Raw genomic sequence first — 19,626 nt, forward strand, 5'->3', positions numbered from 1 at the left:
ATTACGTGAGGTGTTTTTTTTAATTTTCTGCCCCTCCCTCCCCCCATGGTGAGATGTCGTGAGATTTTATTCAACCCCCTCCCCCATCTCCTAATCTCACGTGAGATTTTTCAGATGTGAGTTTCTTACGTAAACGCGTTGGATTGTCATTGTAAAAAGAAAAAAACAAATTTACGACTAGTTATGACTAGTAATCAATGTTGCTGAGAGTTTAATTATAAGTGTAATAAAAATTTAACAATAGAATACTTAAATCGTAACTACTTAGATTAAAAAAGAGTATCTACTCTAATTCAGTCCATGGAGAATCATGCACGGTCTCAAGAGATACTATTGGAACCAACATGTCCATATGATTTTCAGTAAAATCATCTGATCCTTCAACTTCGTTCTGATCTAGCCACTCTAAGCCATTGGCACTTGCACAAAGTAATTCATTAGCTCGTCTTGTGACAATCCGTGAGGGTCGCACTTTTCGGAACATACGCGCTTGCTTAGCTGGTACAATGTGGGCTGATCGCCTGTGCTCTGCAGCTCTTGTGCTAGATGCAAAGTAAATACCGCATGTACTGCAGCATCTTTTCTCTAAATCATCACGTACACTTGGGCAATAGAGATCATAAGGCGTGCTGATGTAGGCATTCAGCGGTTGAATCGGTAGGCAGTGGCGTATTAGAAATGGAGCAAATGACTTTCCGTCATGCTCTTTAAAGTCCGGAATTGTCAAATGTCCATCAACTTGAGTGATAGGGTACGGAGGTGGCAGAAAACGGTCGTGAAGAATCATATGCAGATCACTGCACATGCAAATATGGTGGTTTGACAGTAAGTAAATGTATAACGTCGAAGTATGAATGAAATTATTTTCTATTGAACGAATTAGTGAATGATCTTTATCGTATTACGATTACGCTTAAGATTAAATCTTATGCATGTACAATCTGAATTAAATGGACCAAAATAGTATAATTTTTTTTTGTTTCAATCAGAAAAAAAATTGCGTGATATTTGCCGAGACCCCCCCTCCCTCCAACGTAAGATTAGATGAGATTTGACTCGACCCCCTCCCCCCCTTAAACACCTCACGTAATTTATGGACGCCCCCTTTATGTATCGATTATGAATTTATATTTGGGATAGCCTTAGCAAAGTTCTCTCCCTTCTTTTACCTTACTACGTACTTATCGCGCAAAAAAAAAAGGTATCCGAGTTTAGGTTGTCTTTCTGCGGCACACGCTTGACATGATCGACAAAGATTTGTGGAAATTCTTTTTTCAACGACACCATTCACTTTCCCGACATATTATATTTATACATAGTAAATAGACAGGTCTACGAATTTATCACTAAATGTTATCAAGCGAATTAAATTGTCACGGAAAGTTTTATTCATTATAATTTTTTTATATTATGTTCTTCAATAGTGGGGAATACAGATTTTTAAGTAAAAATTGAAAATCATTAAAATTAATGAACAAACTGAGTGAGATATGGCATTGACACAAAAAAGATAAACTACGAGTACATTTGAGAAATCATTTATGACGGATAATGTTGGTGGCACTTTATAAAAATTTAAAATATACTTTTTTGTCATAATTTTGTTTACCTCTTCGTTCTGTCTTATTTTGGTAAGAAGTTAATGCTTTTTCGTTTCACTTCCCAGTTGGTTAGTAGCACCAAATAGTTTCTTACTAAGTTTACATTTTATAGCACTTATGTTAAATTTTTAAGAATCCAAGAAAATAGTACAAACTTGTAAATAAATGATAAGGTGGACTGCAGCGCTGCTTGCAGTCCTTTCAGATAGGTTGTAATAAGAATCTGGTCATTTAGCAATCTAAACTAAACTATAAACTAACGCAATCGTTATTAGGTATTTTACGTTGCGTAAATTAAAGCAGTTAATAAGATGTTGTTTTTAAGTGGTTCTTTATAAAGGTGGTACACACCCACGTAGACATTGACCTTGAAAAATGTAACGTTCTTGAGTACTTGCCTGCTATAACTATTTCAAAATTGATGTTATATCACTTGATAAATTAATATACTAAAAATGTAATAAATATAATTGAAATTTAATCGAAAATCGAACCATTTTTTTCTTTATCTAAAAATAATATTTTAATTATATTCACAGACATATAAATCGTCGTCAACGTTTAATTGGCGTAATCCTAATTCTTTCATTGTACAGTCATAGTGCGGGACCAAATTAGATGTAGAGGGGTACCTTAGGTCAATACAATTAGTGGTAATTGGTCACAAACGGGGGCCATCATTATGCGCTCTTCTGACGCCGGCTTAACAATCTCATAATATTCTCTTAGTCTTCATTCCGCGGTGCAATGTACTGTTACGAGTTGTGTGCCTAAAATGTGATAAATATTTGAAGTTTTTGTATAATTCGGTAAGTTTAATTTCTAATAATTAATTAACGATTGTATATTATGACACGTGAATTACAATGTATGTAATTTAAACTTCATGTTTCTGTGTGTATTTTTCTAAATTAAAATATTTTAACTTTATAACAATTTAGTAACCAACAAATTAAGAGTTAATTGAAATTTATATCTCACTTGGAGCAGCTTCTATGTATAATAGAATACTTTGTTAAAAGTTTGTTTCACTTGTAACCTAGAAATATATTTCGGCGAAATTGTTTAAAATATGAGAGTTTTCCTTCAAAGATTAAGTTTAAAATTAGTAAGTAATAAATAGAACGTTAAATTCATTTATTTGGAAGAAAGAAACTTTCTTCTTTTCTCTCTTTCTTTCAAATTTATTTATTTAGCTCCTCGTCTACAAATTAAACTTCAATGATCTGAACTATGAATGTTACTGTATTCAGATTTTGAAATATTAAAATTAGTTTACTTATGATTTAGTTATAAAAATAGAAGTAGAGATTAAATTTTCATTTGATATAATAAATTGTACTAATATAATAAATGCAAAAATTTAGATGGATGGATGGATGGATATTTGTTAGAAAGTTTCTTCGGAACAGCTCAATGGATCTTAATGAAATTTGTCATAGATGTAGAAATTAGTCTGTAAAAACACATAGGCAACTTATTAAGTTTTTTTTTTTTTCTAATTCGCTTAGTCGCGGGCGAGAGCTATTATATCATATATTTGTTAAAGAAATTGTTAAAGTTGTAGGTTTATTCGAGGAGTTTAAAAGTTGTCAGTGGAATACATCTCTTATCGTTACTTCCTTAAGTAGAAAAGGTAATGTATGTAAATGAGTGTAACTTTATTCCCTAAGAGCTATTACGAAGACTTTGACCGTTTGATAAGTACGAGGGTGAAACTTTCCATTTGATTAGGTACTTCAAGAAGTTATATGCAGATCTTTTAAACATTGTAAAGATTTAGAATTTCAGGTTTTCTTTTCGGGAATAAGATTATGTTATGATAGCTGCGACTTCTTCAGATATCCAGAATATAAACGATTACTGTTTTAAATTTCATCTACAATCATTCATCATCATCAGCTCACTATACCTCCCCACTGAGGGGCTGGGAGCCTACCCCAAGTTAGGGGTGACTAGGCCATAGTCAACCACGCTGGCCAAGTGCGGGTTGGTTGACTTCACACATATCATTGAATTTCTTCTCAGATATGTGCAGGTTGTATCACGATGTTTTCCTTCACCGTAAGAACGTCGGATAAATGTACATATGTAAATCGAAAATCGAAAAACACATTGGTACATGGCGGGATTCGAACCCAGGACCTGCAGATTGCAAGTCAAGTGCTTAACCCCTGAGACACCGACGCTCAAGTTAGCTCCAATCATTAGTTGTTCATAATTCTTTTCATATCATTTTCAAATGTTACACTAATCTTTATCAACAATTTACTTTAAATCTTTATTTTCTTTACTTTAATTGTCTTTGTTTAGATGTCATAGAATAAATATTTAAACCAGGTCATATTTTAATACTCTTTTCATTGTAATAAAGTAAAACAATTAAATACTCGTCATATTCAAATGCAACTATAAACACGTTCAAACGACATTAATCAATATAATAATATCAACGTTGAAAAAAACCTTGAGTCATTACTTGGAAACTACTTGGTTCCAGGAAAGCCTTACGCTGAATCGCTGAAATATCAACTGTTAATAACGATGGATTTATTCAACTTAAAACTAACAAACAACTTTTAACAATAGTAAGATAGTTGTTGGGAATGTCATTTTTATACTAAAGTTAAAGTTCTTTATAAACCTCCCTCAAGTTGGATCGATGATCTGGTCAAGGTTGTAAGAGTATCCTGGATGCGGGTAGCATAGGATCATCGTGGAGATCTTTGGGGGAGGCTTATGACCAGCAATATTCGTAACGAGGCTGAAGAATTTGCATCTTTATCATTTGCATTTTTGTAAAAAAATCGATAGACATTTTTGCTATTTACAATCATAATAAAACAGTCTAAATATATATATATATATGTACAAATAAGTATATAAAGTCGCATTGGTGCTAAGATGGGACTATTTATGACTTTATATATTGTAGATTGCTATCTTACAATTCGCAAAATACAACACAGAACAAAACATATTTGAAATTGCCGTCTCTATTTCTTTATGTTGCGATTGCGGAATTGTCTAAATCATCTTTGGTTAGGCTTCGGTATCGATAGTACATTCTATAATATTTATAATACTTTTCGAACTTTTTAATATTATATGATAAGATTGTGCTCATTTTTGGCATATAAACTTTTAAATATTAATAAGGTGAGAAACAAACACGCGGCTGTCTGAATTCACCTAAATAGCGAATCGACCCGTCACCGTCGACATATACAACTGCAGATGCATTGCCCTTACCTTAAATCAACGGAGGGGACGCACAGAAAGAGAATATTTCCCCTTCCTATGCGTCTCTACCTCCATCAACTCCACTTCCTCATCCCATCCTTGAATTATAAGAAAAGGGTGGAAAGGAAAGAGAAATTCAGTCTTATTAAATTATCTGTTCTTTCAATTCATGCATATTTAGTGCGTGAGTGTGATAAAAATTGTATCTACGACTTCTGAGTTGCCTATCAATTTTATTTGAAACTAGCTTTCGCCCGCGACTCCGTCCGAGCAGAATTAAAAAAAAACTTTTTAAGTAGTCTATATTTCTTCCAGACTATGTTCTACATCTGTGCCAAATTTCATCAAGATTCGTTGAGCCGTTCCAGAGATACCTTCAAACAAACACCCATCCATCCATCCAAACATCCGCATTTATAATATTAGTAAGAAGTAAGATAACATATTAGTATTGCCACATATGTAATTATATGACTTTAATCAGAAATAGAAAAGTTATGAACATATTTTTAACTATGGAAACTTATGTCGTTGACTGGCGCACGTAATCTCATTAATGTTAGCACAACTATAATTATTCACATACGCGGTAAACATTTTGATTGCGCGGCTGTGTGTATAATTTAATTTGTTAAGTATTTCATGTCTAATGGTTTTTAATTCTTTTTACAAGACGACTTAACATTTTAATGGTTATGATCGAGAAGTATGGTTTTAATTTAGGACTCGTGTAAAAATTTTGACGAAATGTATTTTTTTCTCTTCAATTCTGACGGTTTTAAATGACTGCAAACCTAAATGAATCATATAAATAAAATTATCAACTCGCCCATAAATAACGCGTTGGGCAAACAATGTTAATTGGATTAAACTGGCTGATATATTCCTCGAGGATATTAGAGCGGCGTTACTAATGTAATTAGCATCTAATATTTATTCAATAAGGGAGGAACTGTAAGTGGGAGGAACATTAAATTCATTTAGAATGGAAACAATGCCTCACGAACAGAGGAAAGTGTTTCGTAGAAGCTACTGAAATATATAAAAGCCCTATCTCGCATCTCAAAGTAAAACAGATTAAGTATTATGAGAAAAAGGGACTCTGCTTTGCTGTTATAAGAAAATGAGATAGATTGACTTTGGCTTTATACGAAAAGGTTTTTTTTTTTTAATAAAGGTAAACCTGTATATTTTAATGTTGTTCATTTGTTGGTATAATTCGTATCTTAAAATAGAACACTCGGAGTTCCTTTCAAATAAGTTTAATTATATATTTCACGAATATCACTTGTATATTTGTTAATTTAATCAAAAGACAGTTCTTGAAGTTGTTGGAGTATAAAATGAGAACGACAATCAGGAGAGTTGACCAAAAGTTACATAACGATCGTACCCCGAGGCCTTACAGACCATTTTCAGAATATTCCCATACTTCTTTACTTGGAAAATGTAAACGTCTTTAATTTGGAAACGAAACTACAGTTCTTAGTACAACATTATTGTAATTATAAAATTTCGTTTAACGTATTCATTTTGTGTTTAAAAGTTCCTAGAATAATGGTTGCTTAGTATTATTATTTTATGCTTGTGCATTTTATGTTTTGTAAGATATCTGATGCAAAAGTATTTTAAAAGAAATAAACTAACAGCGAAATAGTGAATTTAACTCTACTTCTAAATAATCCTCGCAATAGTATAAATTCAAACCGAACGTAAGTAAACAAAAATGTAAGACGTTCCGCAATGACGGATGGAAAGAGACTGCCTCGAGCAGCAGCGCACGCTTCCTTATAAAACCTTTTGTGAGACTACCCTCAACAGTCTGTTAGATATTTGACATGTCTAGTGCTGCGCCGATACACCGGCACAGTGTTGATTTTTGTCTCTAACAGTTCGGCCATCCTGCATTTCCTTCGTCCTCGAAGGAGTATTGATCCTTGCTGCATCGTTTTACACGCTGTCCCAAGCGCCATGAAGAGCCAGAACACCTCCAAGAAAAAGGACCTAAAAGCAAATCAGCCCCGTAGGCAAAACATATAGCCCTGTAGGCACAACTTAGCCCCGTAGGCAAAACATATAGCCCCGTAGGCAAAACACAGCCCCGTAGGCAAACATATAGCCCCGTAGGCACAACTTATAGCACATTTTGTATCAACCATGTATCTGAAATAAAACTAATAATAATTGTTATTAAACATACGCCCCGTAGGCAAAACATACGCCCGGAGGCTAACCATACGCCCGGAGGCAACATATACGCCCGGAGGCTAAACATACGCCCGGAGGCAACATATACGCCCGGAGGCTAGACATACGCCCGGAGGCAACATATACGCCCGGAGGCTAAACATACGCCCGGAGGCAACATATACGCCCGGAGGCTAAACATACGCCCGGAGGCAACATATACGCCCGGAGGCTAAACATACGCCCGGAGGCAACATATACGCCCGGAGGCTAAACATACGCCCGGAGGCAACATATACGCCCGGAGGCTAGACATACGCCCCATAGGCAATCTTTGATTTTCTTTTATCGATCATGTGTCTGAAATAAAAGTTTTATTATTATTACCAATCATACGCCCCATAGGCAATCTTTGACTTTCTTTTATCGATCATGTGTCTGGCATTCCGCGCACCCTTGATTCGCGAACACTGGTATGATTCTGATGTCGACTCAACTTACTGCGACTACAACGATTATCACGGTAACGTTCTGACATTTTTCTCTTAGCCTTTATTTTCACGAAAATACAAACACAACCACAGAGTGAGCAAAGTGGATAGAATCACGCGGATCCTATCCCACTTCTGATGTAAGATATTTGATGCAAAAGTATTTTAAAAGAAATAAACTAACAGCGAAATAGTGAATTTAACTCTACTTCTAAATAATCCTCGCAATAGTATAAATTCAAACCGAACGTAAGTAAACAAAAATGTAAGACGTTCCGCAATGACGGATGGAAAGAGACTGCCTCGAGCAGCAGCGCACGCTTCCTTATAAAACCTTTTGTGAGACTACCCTCAACAGTCTGTTAGATATTTGACATGTCTAGTGCTGCGCCGATACACCGGCACAGTGTTGATTTTTGTCTCTAACAGTTTTAACTTGAAAACATTGTAAAAACCAGAAATTTGTGATTTGTTTTGATTTTTCAAATTTAGAAATTTCTTTCAAGAGATGGAAGAAAATGGAAACCTTAAGGCAAATATAAAATAAAGGAGCCGGAGGTATAATCAGCATTAGAGGTAAATCTACGAGCCTATGCTTAGGGTTTCACAGGCCACTCATTTTTGAAGTAAAATCACATCTTGCTCTTTTCGAACTCTGTTATGGTTTATTATTTTTTAATAATATTTTTTTATTCAACAACAAAAATACATTTTTTCCCGTAACTTAGACTTGTAGGCGGAGACCAGGGTTTTCCATTTGGAGAATTCTCTTGAAAATTCATTTTCCTTGTTACGACTATATGGATGGTAAGAGAAAGTGAATTTGGTGAAAGAGGGGACGCATAAGAAGGGAAATATCCTCTTTCTGTGTTTCTTTTTCTCCGTTGATTAAAAGTAGGCAACGCAACTGCATTTGCGGATGTCTATGGGCAACTGTCGCCTCTCTATTTATGCGAATGCAGGTGGCCGTTTGCACGTTTGCCACCTTTTGATATAAAAAATATGCCAAAGGGTATTGAAATATAAAAATATAGGTAACATTTAAATTGAGAATCCTCGAGAATCCAGGAATAAAAGAACTTATATTTAAGCCTATATTCATTCATGTCCACTCATCTAGATTTCTATGAATGGACCATAGAAATTCACGTATAATAGAGCGATTTTTGTTCGTGGGCTATCGATTTTATCTTTCATCCCGAAAAAAAACATTAAGCATAGACGAGACTGATGAAAAAGACTTATCCCGATTATTGGGATGGTTTTCATAGCTCTATCTTCAGTTCAATATCTAGACGATTTTTATATTATTTATATTATTTACCACTTTAGAAACAACACAGACTTTTTCATACATAAATGTAGCTAGACTTCTATTGTCCTTTTCACTTAATTACAATTTAATTTTTTTGTTCAATTTCCTAATATAATATGATATTACACATAAATACTTATTATGTTGTATAATAATTATCGTATTGTACTGAGGTATCTTAATCCATTAGAAAGTCTGTTACTCTTACAGTTTTTATATTAAATTTTTACATTATGTAAATACTGGATCAACAATATAAAAGTTAATAAAGGAAATATAAATAAAGTAAATTACAAATTGCGAATAGAAAAAGCAGACGAATCGAAGTTAAGTAACTTCTATTGCTTTCGTATAATGCTCTTTCTCACGCTATCCGTATTTTTAACATCTGTTATTAAGTCGCTTTCATATTTGCCGTGTCGGTATAAACGATTACCGTAACGTAGAAATCTTAATAAATCACGACATTGGTATTGTTGGTATTTTAAAAAGTTGTATCGGAAAATAACGTCATTTATACACGCATCTGAAAAAAATATTACAGTAAATATTTTTATGTAATAATCCGATATCGAACAGCGACTTAAGGTAAGATTTGACTACGACATTTTATACGGTAGGTACACTCAGTGTATACTCAGTGTCTCTGTTGCGATTGCAAATTTTATTTCTACACGATAGTAAGTGTCTTGTCAGCTGCTGAGTAAAAATCCGTACAAGTGTAAGCAGTACAGACAGATCATGTCGGAAATTAATGTCGGAATTCATGTCGGAGTCTAATCATAACTATACTCGTATGACACAGTATTTAACATCATTCATGAGTATCGCGATTCGAATTAGTGCTTGAAAGTGTAGTAATAATGAAATATAGACTGAATTGTGCTAGAAAATATACAGTGAGTTATCATCATCCGTTGATTGATCAACGTTATAGGTAGAAATTATAGATGTTTGATTTGCACGGTCACCAATTCCCACTATGCGGGATTCAATCAAGGTTCGGCGAATGTGATAACCAACCAACTTATAATTTAGTTACATAGCAACTTACATATATATAAATATGATAAATAACAAAATGAAGAAAATAAAAATATATTATTAAGTTTTAACAGATCAAATAGTACCGCAAAATTATTATAATAATAACGCGACCCCGGACAAAGTTTGTACACCCACTAACACCCAGACATCGGACGAAATATTTTATTAAGAGAGTCATTTAATACAGGGGGTTGGAAAAGTTGATATATTAATTAACTACTGAATAAGTCCGTCAAGCTGAAGAGTCACTTCGTTACACGCAAGCGCAATAAGGATCTGTCAAGTTACGCCCTTAGGTAGTGTGAAAGCGGCCTTCGTAGCAGGCGGACGCCTGTGCCCGTGTTGATAGTGCTACTGCCGATTTATTAGGCCAATACGTTTAAAGTGTAATGGATTCGGTACTGAAAAATATTCGTCACAGTGATAGCGTGACTTAGACAATAAAACTACCATTATCCAGTGCATATTTGGAACTGTTTGAATTTTGCAAGAAGTTTTACGTTGTGTTATTTTTTTAGTGGTTGTGCGATGTGTTTGAAAATGTACGCCGAAAGTTTATGTCACTTCACGGTGAGTCAGACATGTTTTAGTAAACTTGGTAAGAATATTCAATAACGATATGATTAAGTGGATAAACTCGTATGTTAAAAAAAATATTTAACTTTAATTTTTTTTAAGAGCGGCAAAAATTAGTTTTAAAAGGAAAGTGACATCACGCCAATAAACATGTTGATGAAGGAAGTATAATGATTAATTATCATTATTTTGTACACATTTTAAAAGTATGACATTTTTATTTTAATGTAAAAATATTTAAAGCAAATTATTTATATTGCTCAAACATAAGTTAATTTTTTTCTCACACGCTGTAACAGAAATATGATTATGCGTAGGCTTTCGAAATGCGATTTTAAAAAATAATAAAAATTTCAAAGTAATTTTACCAATAGCAGTTTTAGTGATACATATTCAAGGGTAAAACATACTCTTTCATAACTACGTTGACATGTACAATGTAAATCACCGGCGGTCAAAGGGTTTAGCTATTTATATTTTTTGAGTAAAATCAATTAAAAGGGTAATATTACTATTATTGGTTAAAAATCATTATATGTTAAGTTAATCTTAAACAATTTAGGGTTATACTATAATGATCTATTTCTACGGTAAAACAGATAATCTTAATTAGGGCCTTATTTCAAGAATCAATGCTGTCTTTAAAGTTATATTCGATAAACTATTATAAGTTTAGACTCTGTTCAATAGTTCGCATCTTGAAGTTCTTAATAAGTTTCAGGTTAAAATAGATTTTGAAATCTTTAAATAACACCTTTCCAACATTTAAATACTGTAGAGAGAGATTATTTTTATAAATATTATACGTTAGGGTTTAAATATTCTAAATAAGAAAGGGTGGAAAGATGATAGTGAAAGGTTAAAAAAGCAATGATCTGTTTTTGGGAATGGGGACGGATATAAAATTGTTTTTTGAGCAGTGCGTACCTTTAGCTACTTTGGCAATTATAAGTTGGTTGTAAGGCGACGACTTCATTTTCTTTAAGCCTAAATACATTACAAGATTTGAGGTTAGAAATGTCAATTGTCAGTTCCCTTAAGTAACTTACATTAAAATGTATTACTATGAAATGCAAACATTTACTTAATAACTTTATTTTATATTCAATGTTTATAATTTACAAAATAAAATAAAAACTACCTAGATTGTCACGCTGGTTAGTCAAACACAAGGCTTAAGGCCGACCTATGTACATTGCGTTTGCAGCCTTCAAACATACGCTCGTCGGTTACCGTCTCACTTTATACTGCCGTTTTATGTCACATACACATAAAAAATTTGTAGAAAAGACGCTCTAGGAAAAATCAAGTAGTAACGTAGACGTATTCTCGTCGTCTGACATATATCGGAAAGAAGGTCTAATTGGAATTCTTTGCAAAGACATGTTGATTGTTACGCTGTGTCACGCTGTTAGAGGTCATATTATGATATACCAATTTCGGAGATCTTGGCATCTTCTTTCTATTATTGATGTCTAATATCTATTTTCTTGTCTTAACTTTTATTTTGATAGGCAATTGTTAAAAAACAATAGAAACGCTAGGAAATTTAAATACAACTGGTTATCCACTGTAATAATGCTGAGTAATTTGGCCATTACTCGCATGTTATCGTAAATAATAGCGTGTTTAATTAATTAATAACAATAACATACGTTTTAATTGTATATCGGAGTAATTATGAAATTACAAACGTTCTTTTTAATTCGTACATCGTAATGCGTGTGGTACTGGAGGTTTAAGTCTTCTTACCCTTCCCAACGTTTTCTTATAAGGAAAAGAAATAGGGAGTGGTTTTGACAGAGGAGGGGATGTATAGGAGGGGGAAATATTTTCTTTCTGTACGTCTCCTCCGTCGATTAAAGGTAGGCAAAGCTATTAATCCAGGTGGACGCATGCATCTAATAATATAAAAAAAATTTCTTCAGTTGTTCTTTGAAGTATGTTATTTTTAAAACAATCCTTATTTGCGTGTTTAAATCAAAGTTATGCTCATTAATATGATAGGTAATGCGCTTCGAAGGTTAGTTGGTCGAAAACAATTGCGCATTTTTAACCGAGACTACAGGATGTAGGCAATTTAACTGAATTGTTACATCGTATCTATGTCATCTGTAGCTATTACGTTATTCCTATTTAATTATACCAAAATAATTTCATTTTTTAACATTACATAAACATCATACGAAAGTTTAAAACTATTTTAAATATTTAAATTATTTAAACTTTCGTTAGAAATCATAATTAATTAACTAAGAAACGGCTTAACTCACGTTTGATCGTCCGGTGGTCCCCCGATTGGTCCGAAACTAGTCGGTGCCGTCACCGGACGATCAAACTTGAGTTAAGCCGTTTCTTAATTAATTAATTTTTTAAAATATTTTTTCGTCATTTAAAAATATTAATTCAAAAGACGGGTTTACTTTAAACTACAAAATTACAATTTGAATAATAAATACACGACAGGACTCAAACATAGACAGTTAAATTTATCTTCCAAACAAAAATTTATATACAAAATAACTTTTCCAAAATTAAAGATGCCTACTATTAAAAAGCTTTTCGATAAGCAGAGGCAAACACAAATATTTTTTTATAATAGCACTATTTTATAAGATAATGCTCGTTATTATAATTAAACGTGTAATTAGAGAACACGTTACCTATAAAATTACAAGATCAAAGAAAGATTGAAAGAAAAATGCGTGGTTCATTAAATATTCCGTTGAGGTATAGCCATCTAGCCCTTACCGTATAATTTTAACATCATTCAGAGCTCCTCCATTGTTGAATGGATGAATATCAAATGTAACGACTACACAGGCCTTTACTGTGCTCGAGATTTAGATTATGTCACTCCCAAATTTAGTCCTGTACGATGTAATAGGGCCTCATAAATATTTTTTTCTTTGTATTACGACCCAAAAAGGACCATTCTGCTAAAAAAAAAAATGCTCCAAGGACGTAGTTTGACAAGACATCGATTTTGTAAGTACGTCAAATACAAGAAAAAGAACAAATAGAAAAAAGAAAAACGTATGGTCAATGATGCGTCATGTGCTTCATTTTTAAGTTGGCAATCAATTTGTATTGTATATAAGTGGTTTTTTAATAAAAAATATTTTAAATCATTAACAAGAAGAAATATGACGAATCTTTTAGTAAAAGTCACGTCTTTTGACATCGCTTTAGATACTTTAAATTAAGGTCCTAAAAAGAAGTGTCATTATGAAAAGAACTCATTTCGGTAGTCACATAACTGGCGAAGTGCAAAGTGCAACTCTTATGCGTTTTACGTTTTTACTTCCTTAAGTTAACTTGACTTGAATTGGGGAAAGACCACAGAGTTACAAATTGAGAAGTTAGAGGCATTTAAATATGAATTTATAATAGCAATTCTTACCGATTTCGGGGCAGACGGACAATCCGCATGTTTACACTTGAAAATCGGTCAATAAGTTTAAGCTACGCAAACACAATGGAATGGACATTAAATATTAATGAACAATACTGCTTCCGGTATAAATAATTTGTTATTTTATTTCTCACGATCGCATTTTAGAAGCTTGCGCATAATCATATTTTAATAATCATGATTTTTCGTAATGTAATATCAACGTGTCATAAAAGGGTTGGCATACATATGTTTAAACTAAACAGTAATTGAAACACTGCGTAAGTTTTCTTTTCAAATATTTAACTAAAAAAAAAACGAAAATGATACTTATGGTGAAAAACACTTGTTTAAATATAACCGTTAATATTGATAGCAGCTCTTTGTCAACGAACAATGACTAAACGAGCAGCAATTCCAGGATCGTTTGCGGGCTGATTGCTAATTGCCTCAACTGAATGCCTGAAGCCATACTCGAGATCTCCAATTGAATGACGCATAAAAGATGACGAATCCCTCTTTAAATGTTGATGAATTTCGCCCGTTCAGTTATGACTTAAATATCATTGAAATGTCTACTAGTTGTTTCGTTATATTTTATTACATTAAATAATTATATTAAGTTTACAGTAACTGTTAATACTGCTAATTCAGCATTTAATTTGAAATACAATCAGTAGAAAGAAGTGATTTTAGTTCATTTTGGAATGTTTTGCGAAAAGAAACAGCTCAAATAAACCTCAAGCTTTGTCGAAATATTAAAAAGTAGAAACAAGATTCAGCGAGGCTTGTCACGTTTTGAACAAACTCGTTCCGGTCAAGATAAGACAGATGAACCGGGTACACGGTAGACGACTTGAATGTAGAGTCAAATCTCCTTGCAACATTGGATGTAAGAAATAAAATTCTAAATTAGTGAAATAATTTGTTCGTTCGGCCCATAGTCTATTATCAACTTCGTTGGGTATTTTACGTTTAATTAATTGCCGGAGAAGCGAGTAAGCTGGCGATCGAAAATAATTTGTGGATCACAGCATTTCTTTGGCTTTCATTTTCCTTTACAAACTACTTCAACGTTGGCATTAATAATAAATCATTAAGTATTAAAGAAAATAATTCAGTCCATAGTCAATTCATATTTAAACTTTTCAAGTCATCTTTGTAATAATTTGCATTGAACCATTTGAATAAAAATTTGGGTCGAGAAAAAAGCATCAAAGAAATATGCCTCGACCGACCCGCCAAATATATTTCGCCGTTGTTTCTATTTGAGAAGGGACGTTGAAGTGTCATACAGAGTAAATGGGGGTTCAGCAAATCCGGGTCATTGAACACTTCAAACTTTACGGCTAATGCCGGCAAAATCTCTGGGAATAGCTATGTTATATCTTACCGAGAGAACTCCTGTCATAAACACTTCTGTGCTAAATAAAATAATGATGTTATATTTCAAAATATTTCCGACTAAATTTAACAAGCGTTTAGATTAGAATAAACGAAGGTTTTTAATTATATATTTCTTAAAAAAAGATCTATATTTTCTTTGGTGTCTGGTGGAATAATTAATTTTTATTATAGGCTACTTGTACTAAACCTAAATTAGCTTGCGTAGTACATTTGAGATCGTAACATACATATTATCTATTGGAACATACTCGCTGATACCAAGATTGGCAGGCAATTTGGCTTTCGTAGAATCCTTAGACAATAGTGAAATAGATCATTAATTCCTTTAGGAAAACGTGGATATCAATTTAAATCGTACTTCTTACTAATATTATATATGTGATTGTTTGGATGGATGGATGTTCGTTTGAATACATCTCCAGAACAGCTCAACGTAATATCTCGATGAAATTTGTCATACAAGTAAAACATAGTCTGGAAGAACACATAGGCTACCAAATAAGTTTTTTTTTTAATTCCGCGCGGATGGAGTCGCAACCGACAGCTAGTAGTGAATATTTTTATGAAGACTTGAAAGACTTAAATGATGGTGAAAAATTACAGGGCATATAACTTCGCTTTGAACGTTTTTTTTTCAAGGTTATTTAGGCTTTGTTTTATATGTGATAGAAAAAGTAAAAATAAGTTACTTTAACTTTTTTTTTTTTAAATCAATGACAGAAATTACACATAGTCGGGTATTGCTTTATATTTTTACGGGATAAACAAACATGGACTATTTCGTGGGAGAAAATTAATATTTTGATTATTCACCGTTAAACGATAGAATTAACAGCAGCGTAATTTCTATAATTCGACGAAGACATTTCACGTTTCGAAAAACATCGTTTAAAGACATTCATTAAATTCGTAAATCTCTGAGATGTGATTGAAAATGACGAGTATTTTGTTTTAATATTAAGTCGACCTCTGCTTACAATTTCGCGCACAACAATTTTCAACGGTATCTGTCGGCTTACAATTTCATAAAACAATGCAAACATTTTCACCCTTTCTGTAATCTTACTAATGTTATAAATGCGAATTTTTAGATGGATGGATGAATGGTTTGTTTGAAGGTATCTCCGGAATTACATGAATCGAGATGACATTTGGCATAATGGTTGAGCATAATCTGGAAGAACACATAGGCTCCTAATTAAGTTTTTATTTTTTCCGGGCGAATGGAGTCGCGGGCGACAGCTAGTTACTGATAAGATGACAAATATGGATAACCATACTAGTAGTGAAGTATTTTAGTTTTAAAATGTAATTCATTATTTATTGGTAGTTAAATTAATTATAAAAATTAAACGCGCTTCGTGTTTTATCATTACACGTCGAAAGCTTCAATGTGGTCATTTACTCTGTGAGTTACCTTTGTCCTACTTGTATTGCCTATTGTACCTAACTTGAATTATAAATAACACCGAAATATATTCATTTAGTTTAAGTTATAAAATTAAGTTTAGATAAGTATTAGATCCCGTATTTACAGTTAAATAATTTGTTACAGATTTGGACAGCGAACGAAGATTTCGGATCTGACTATCAGATATATTTGCACATCATTCCTGCACTATATGTAGCTATTGTGTGTTAAATAATACAAATGATAGTTAGAAAATAAACGTCATGAGCATAGTCGAATGTGTGCAGAAAATTATATTGGCGTTCCTATTGTTCGCCATATCGAAATCGCCGTCGGCAACGCACAATTCTATCATTTCAGGTAAATATTAGTTTTGATATTTGTTATTGGAACGAAGTTCCTTATCGCGCGTTGTGAAAGGGGGCTAGACGGAAAAAATTCTTACGAAAAGTTGTCACGACACTTTTTGCTATAGACGAATGAGCGCTACTTCACCATGGCAACGACGTGACAATATATAACGAAAATTCATAGAAATAAAATGTACTTCTTGTGAAGACTTAAGTTTTTTATTCATAGAATAAACATTGGTTCCTTCACTAATTAATAGAAAGGAACTTCGTTCCATCCGGGTGTCCCTTGACACCTCTCAAGTTTTTTTTTGTTGCGGTTTCGACTGTCGTAGAACTTGTATAAAATTATATTCTCATCCTTCTTATTGTCTTTGAAAAAATAGAGATGACAATATCGTGTCAATACAAATGTTACAACAGTGAAATTACACGGTTACAGTTGTTCGGCCTATTACGCTTCAAGCAGAATTCCGCTATTCCTGTCTACCCCTCTGGATTTCTGGGCTGGCTTGTGTTATTGTTTTTGTATATCTATTTACTCTAGTATTTGTGCTTTCCAAAAAGAAACGTTGATTAGGAGACTAACGGAAATATTAAAAAAATCGTTACTCAAACGAGGTTTTTTTTGCCTTAATCTATTTGTTTCATTTAACTCATGCACACAACAGACATTACCAAGATTTGTTTTTTCTTATACCAGTATTTGTTTATATTTCAATTTTCCAACATCCCTTACAATTGTAGCTTGTACTCCTTTAATCTTATATTTTTTTAGAACATTTTATATGGTAAAAAAGACCTTAAGTGATATCAGGATGAGTCGACTTGTTCCTAATACAATCTGTCAAAGATGAAAGAAAACGGAAAGTTAACAAAGTCAAAGAAAAGTAAATTCTTCAGAGTCTTTAATATTGTAACGGTTCAGTAAGAAATGCTTGCTTTCAAATCGGTACTTTTTATTTACTTGGCATTTTTAGTCAGTGTTTTTGTATTGTTATCTAAAAATATAATTATTATCTTTTGGTTTAATTTTTATATTCTGAAGAGATGATGAATAAAGGAACAGATTTGAAAAGTGTTTTCACTTAAATTTATTCATAAAATTCTTCGAGTTAAAGAAACGTCCATAAAAAAGGGATAAAGTATCCTCCAAACGCCATACGAATGGGACTATAACATAGGAAAGAACTAACATGCTCTGAATTCTAAATGAACTGTATAAAGCATAATGTTTGACTTTGCAAGGGGCCAGGAGTCACGAAACTTTTATTATTGTACGCCTCAGTAAATGCTTTATGACTTTAACTGATAAAATACGTGGGTACAAATTGAATATTTAATGATGAGTTGACAGCTCCAAAATTCATACGTATATTTAAAATATGTTTCCACGAAAATATCGTTGTACAGTTATTTATATAATCCGCCCCGTCTTCACACGAGTATCAACGGTATGTACTTTGTATGAATAATAAATAGAAATCGTTGTCTAACTTATACTTTTATATAAAACATTTTATTGTTAAATACGGATAGTTTTTCATTAAAAATCTTTGCTTAAAAACATACAGTAAATTATCTAATTAAATAAAATTAATTTTAATTTAAAAATTACAACTAATAAAATATACTCACTATGATTTCGTTGTAATAATGGATATGAGGTAAATCCTAAAACAATACTGTAAATAATCGAGTAGATAATGTTCTATTCAATGATAACACGAGGCTTATTTCGTAGAATATGTTGCGGTTTATAAGGATTTTGATGGCGGCCATCTATAGCTAGACAAATGAACTCAGCGAATAACTATAGAGGGTCAAATCGGAAACCTTGTTCGCACCCTCGGGGATAATTCGAAGGATCTCTCAAGTGCCGAGATTGGTATTTTATATATTCACCACCTTATCTTTGTTATTCGCCCTGCCTTTATGAGACGATACTATAGAACCTTAGAATATTTATGTAACGTATTGTACGAAAGGCCCTTTTGGTTTGCCTTGTTATCTATAAAGGGTTGGAATAAACTTGTGGAAACGATTTTTGAAACATTATTTATCACTTATATCGACTAACTAACCGCTTGAATTTTTCTATTGAGATTTGACTGTTTGTGTCTCTGACAAAAAAGTAATGAGATTGAATTTGGATGGCTATAAAGATAGAGGAAGACTAAAGAAAGTATGGATGGATTGTGTGAAAGAGGATATGCGTAAGGGGTGAATCCCGATATGACGGCTGATAGAAATGTATGGAGGAGTAGTACATATTGTGCCGACCCTCTATTGGGATTAGGGCAGATTGATGATTAGACTCTGTCGTCTGAAATGTCCGTATGAAATCTGCTAATGTTGTTACCTTACTTTATTCCAATTATAACCTTATAATTATTTACATACGTATGTTATTTTCACTTTTGCAAAAACTACCAAACGGATTTAGCTAGTTCTTAAAAAAATAATTTCCAGAACATAGAAATTAACTTTTAGTATTTTAATATAATATTTTATTTGATGGTACAAATACCAGCAACAAAGCGGAGCTTTTTACTAATGAATCATAACTTTCCATTTCCGCTAAGTAAGGAAAAAGTGTCACGA

At 32.9% G+C, this 19,626-nt stretch overlaps 1 protein-coding gene across 3 annotated transcripts in view; it reads left to right on the top strand.

Moving 5' to 3' along the window:
• The first annotated feature begins 2,339 nt into the window (after positions 1 to 2,339).
• LOC106710562 (B-cell receptor CD22) overlaps positions 2,340 to 19,626 on the top strand; it is a 33,417-nt gene continuing 16,130 nt past the window's right edge. For 2 of the 3 annotated variants that reach the window (XM_045677899.1, XM_045677897.1), the window contains exons 1-2: positions 2,340 to 2,410; positions 16,817 to 17,032. In XM_045677899.1, coding sequence (XP_045533855.1) covers positions 16,936 to 17,032 — 97 coding nt within the window. In that variant the 5' untranslated portion in view covers positions 2,340 to 2,410; positions 16,817 to 16,935. Of the gene's footprint in view, positions 2,411 to 10,199; positions 10,455 to 16,816; positions 17,033 to 19,626 lie in introns of those variants that run through there. The other variant, XM_045677898.1, reaches the window with a different exon arrangement.

The sequence above is a fragment of the Papilio machaon genome, chromosome 5 (assembly GCF_912999745.1).
Source record: "Papilio machaon chromosome 5, ilPapMach1.1, whole genome shotgun sequence".
NCBI lineage: Eukaryota > Metazoa > Arthropoda > Insecta > Lepidoptera > Papilionidae > Papilio > Papilio machaon.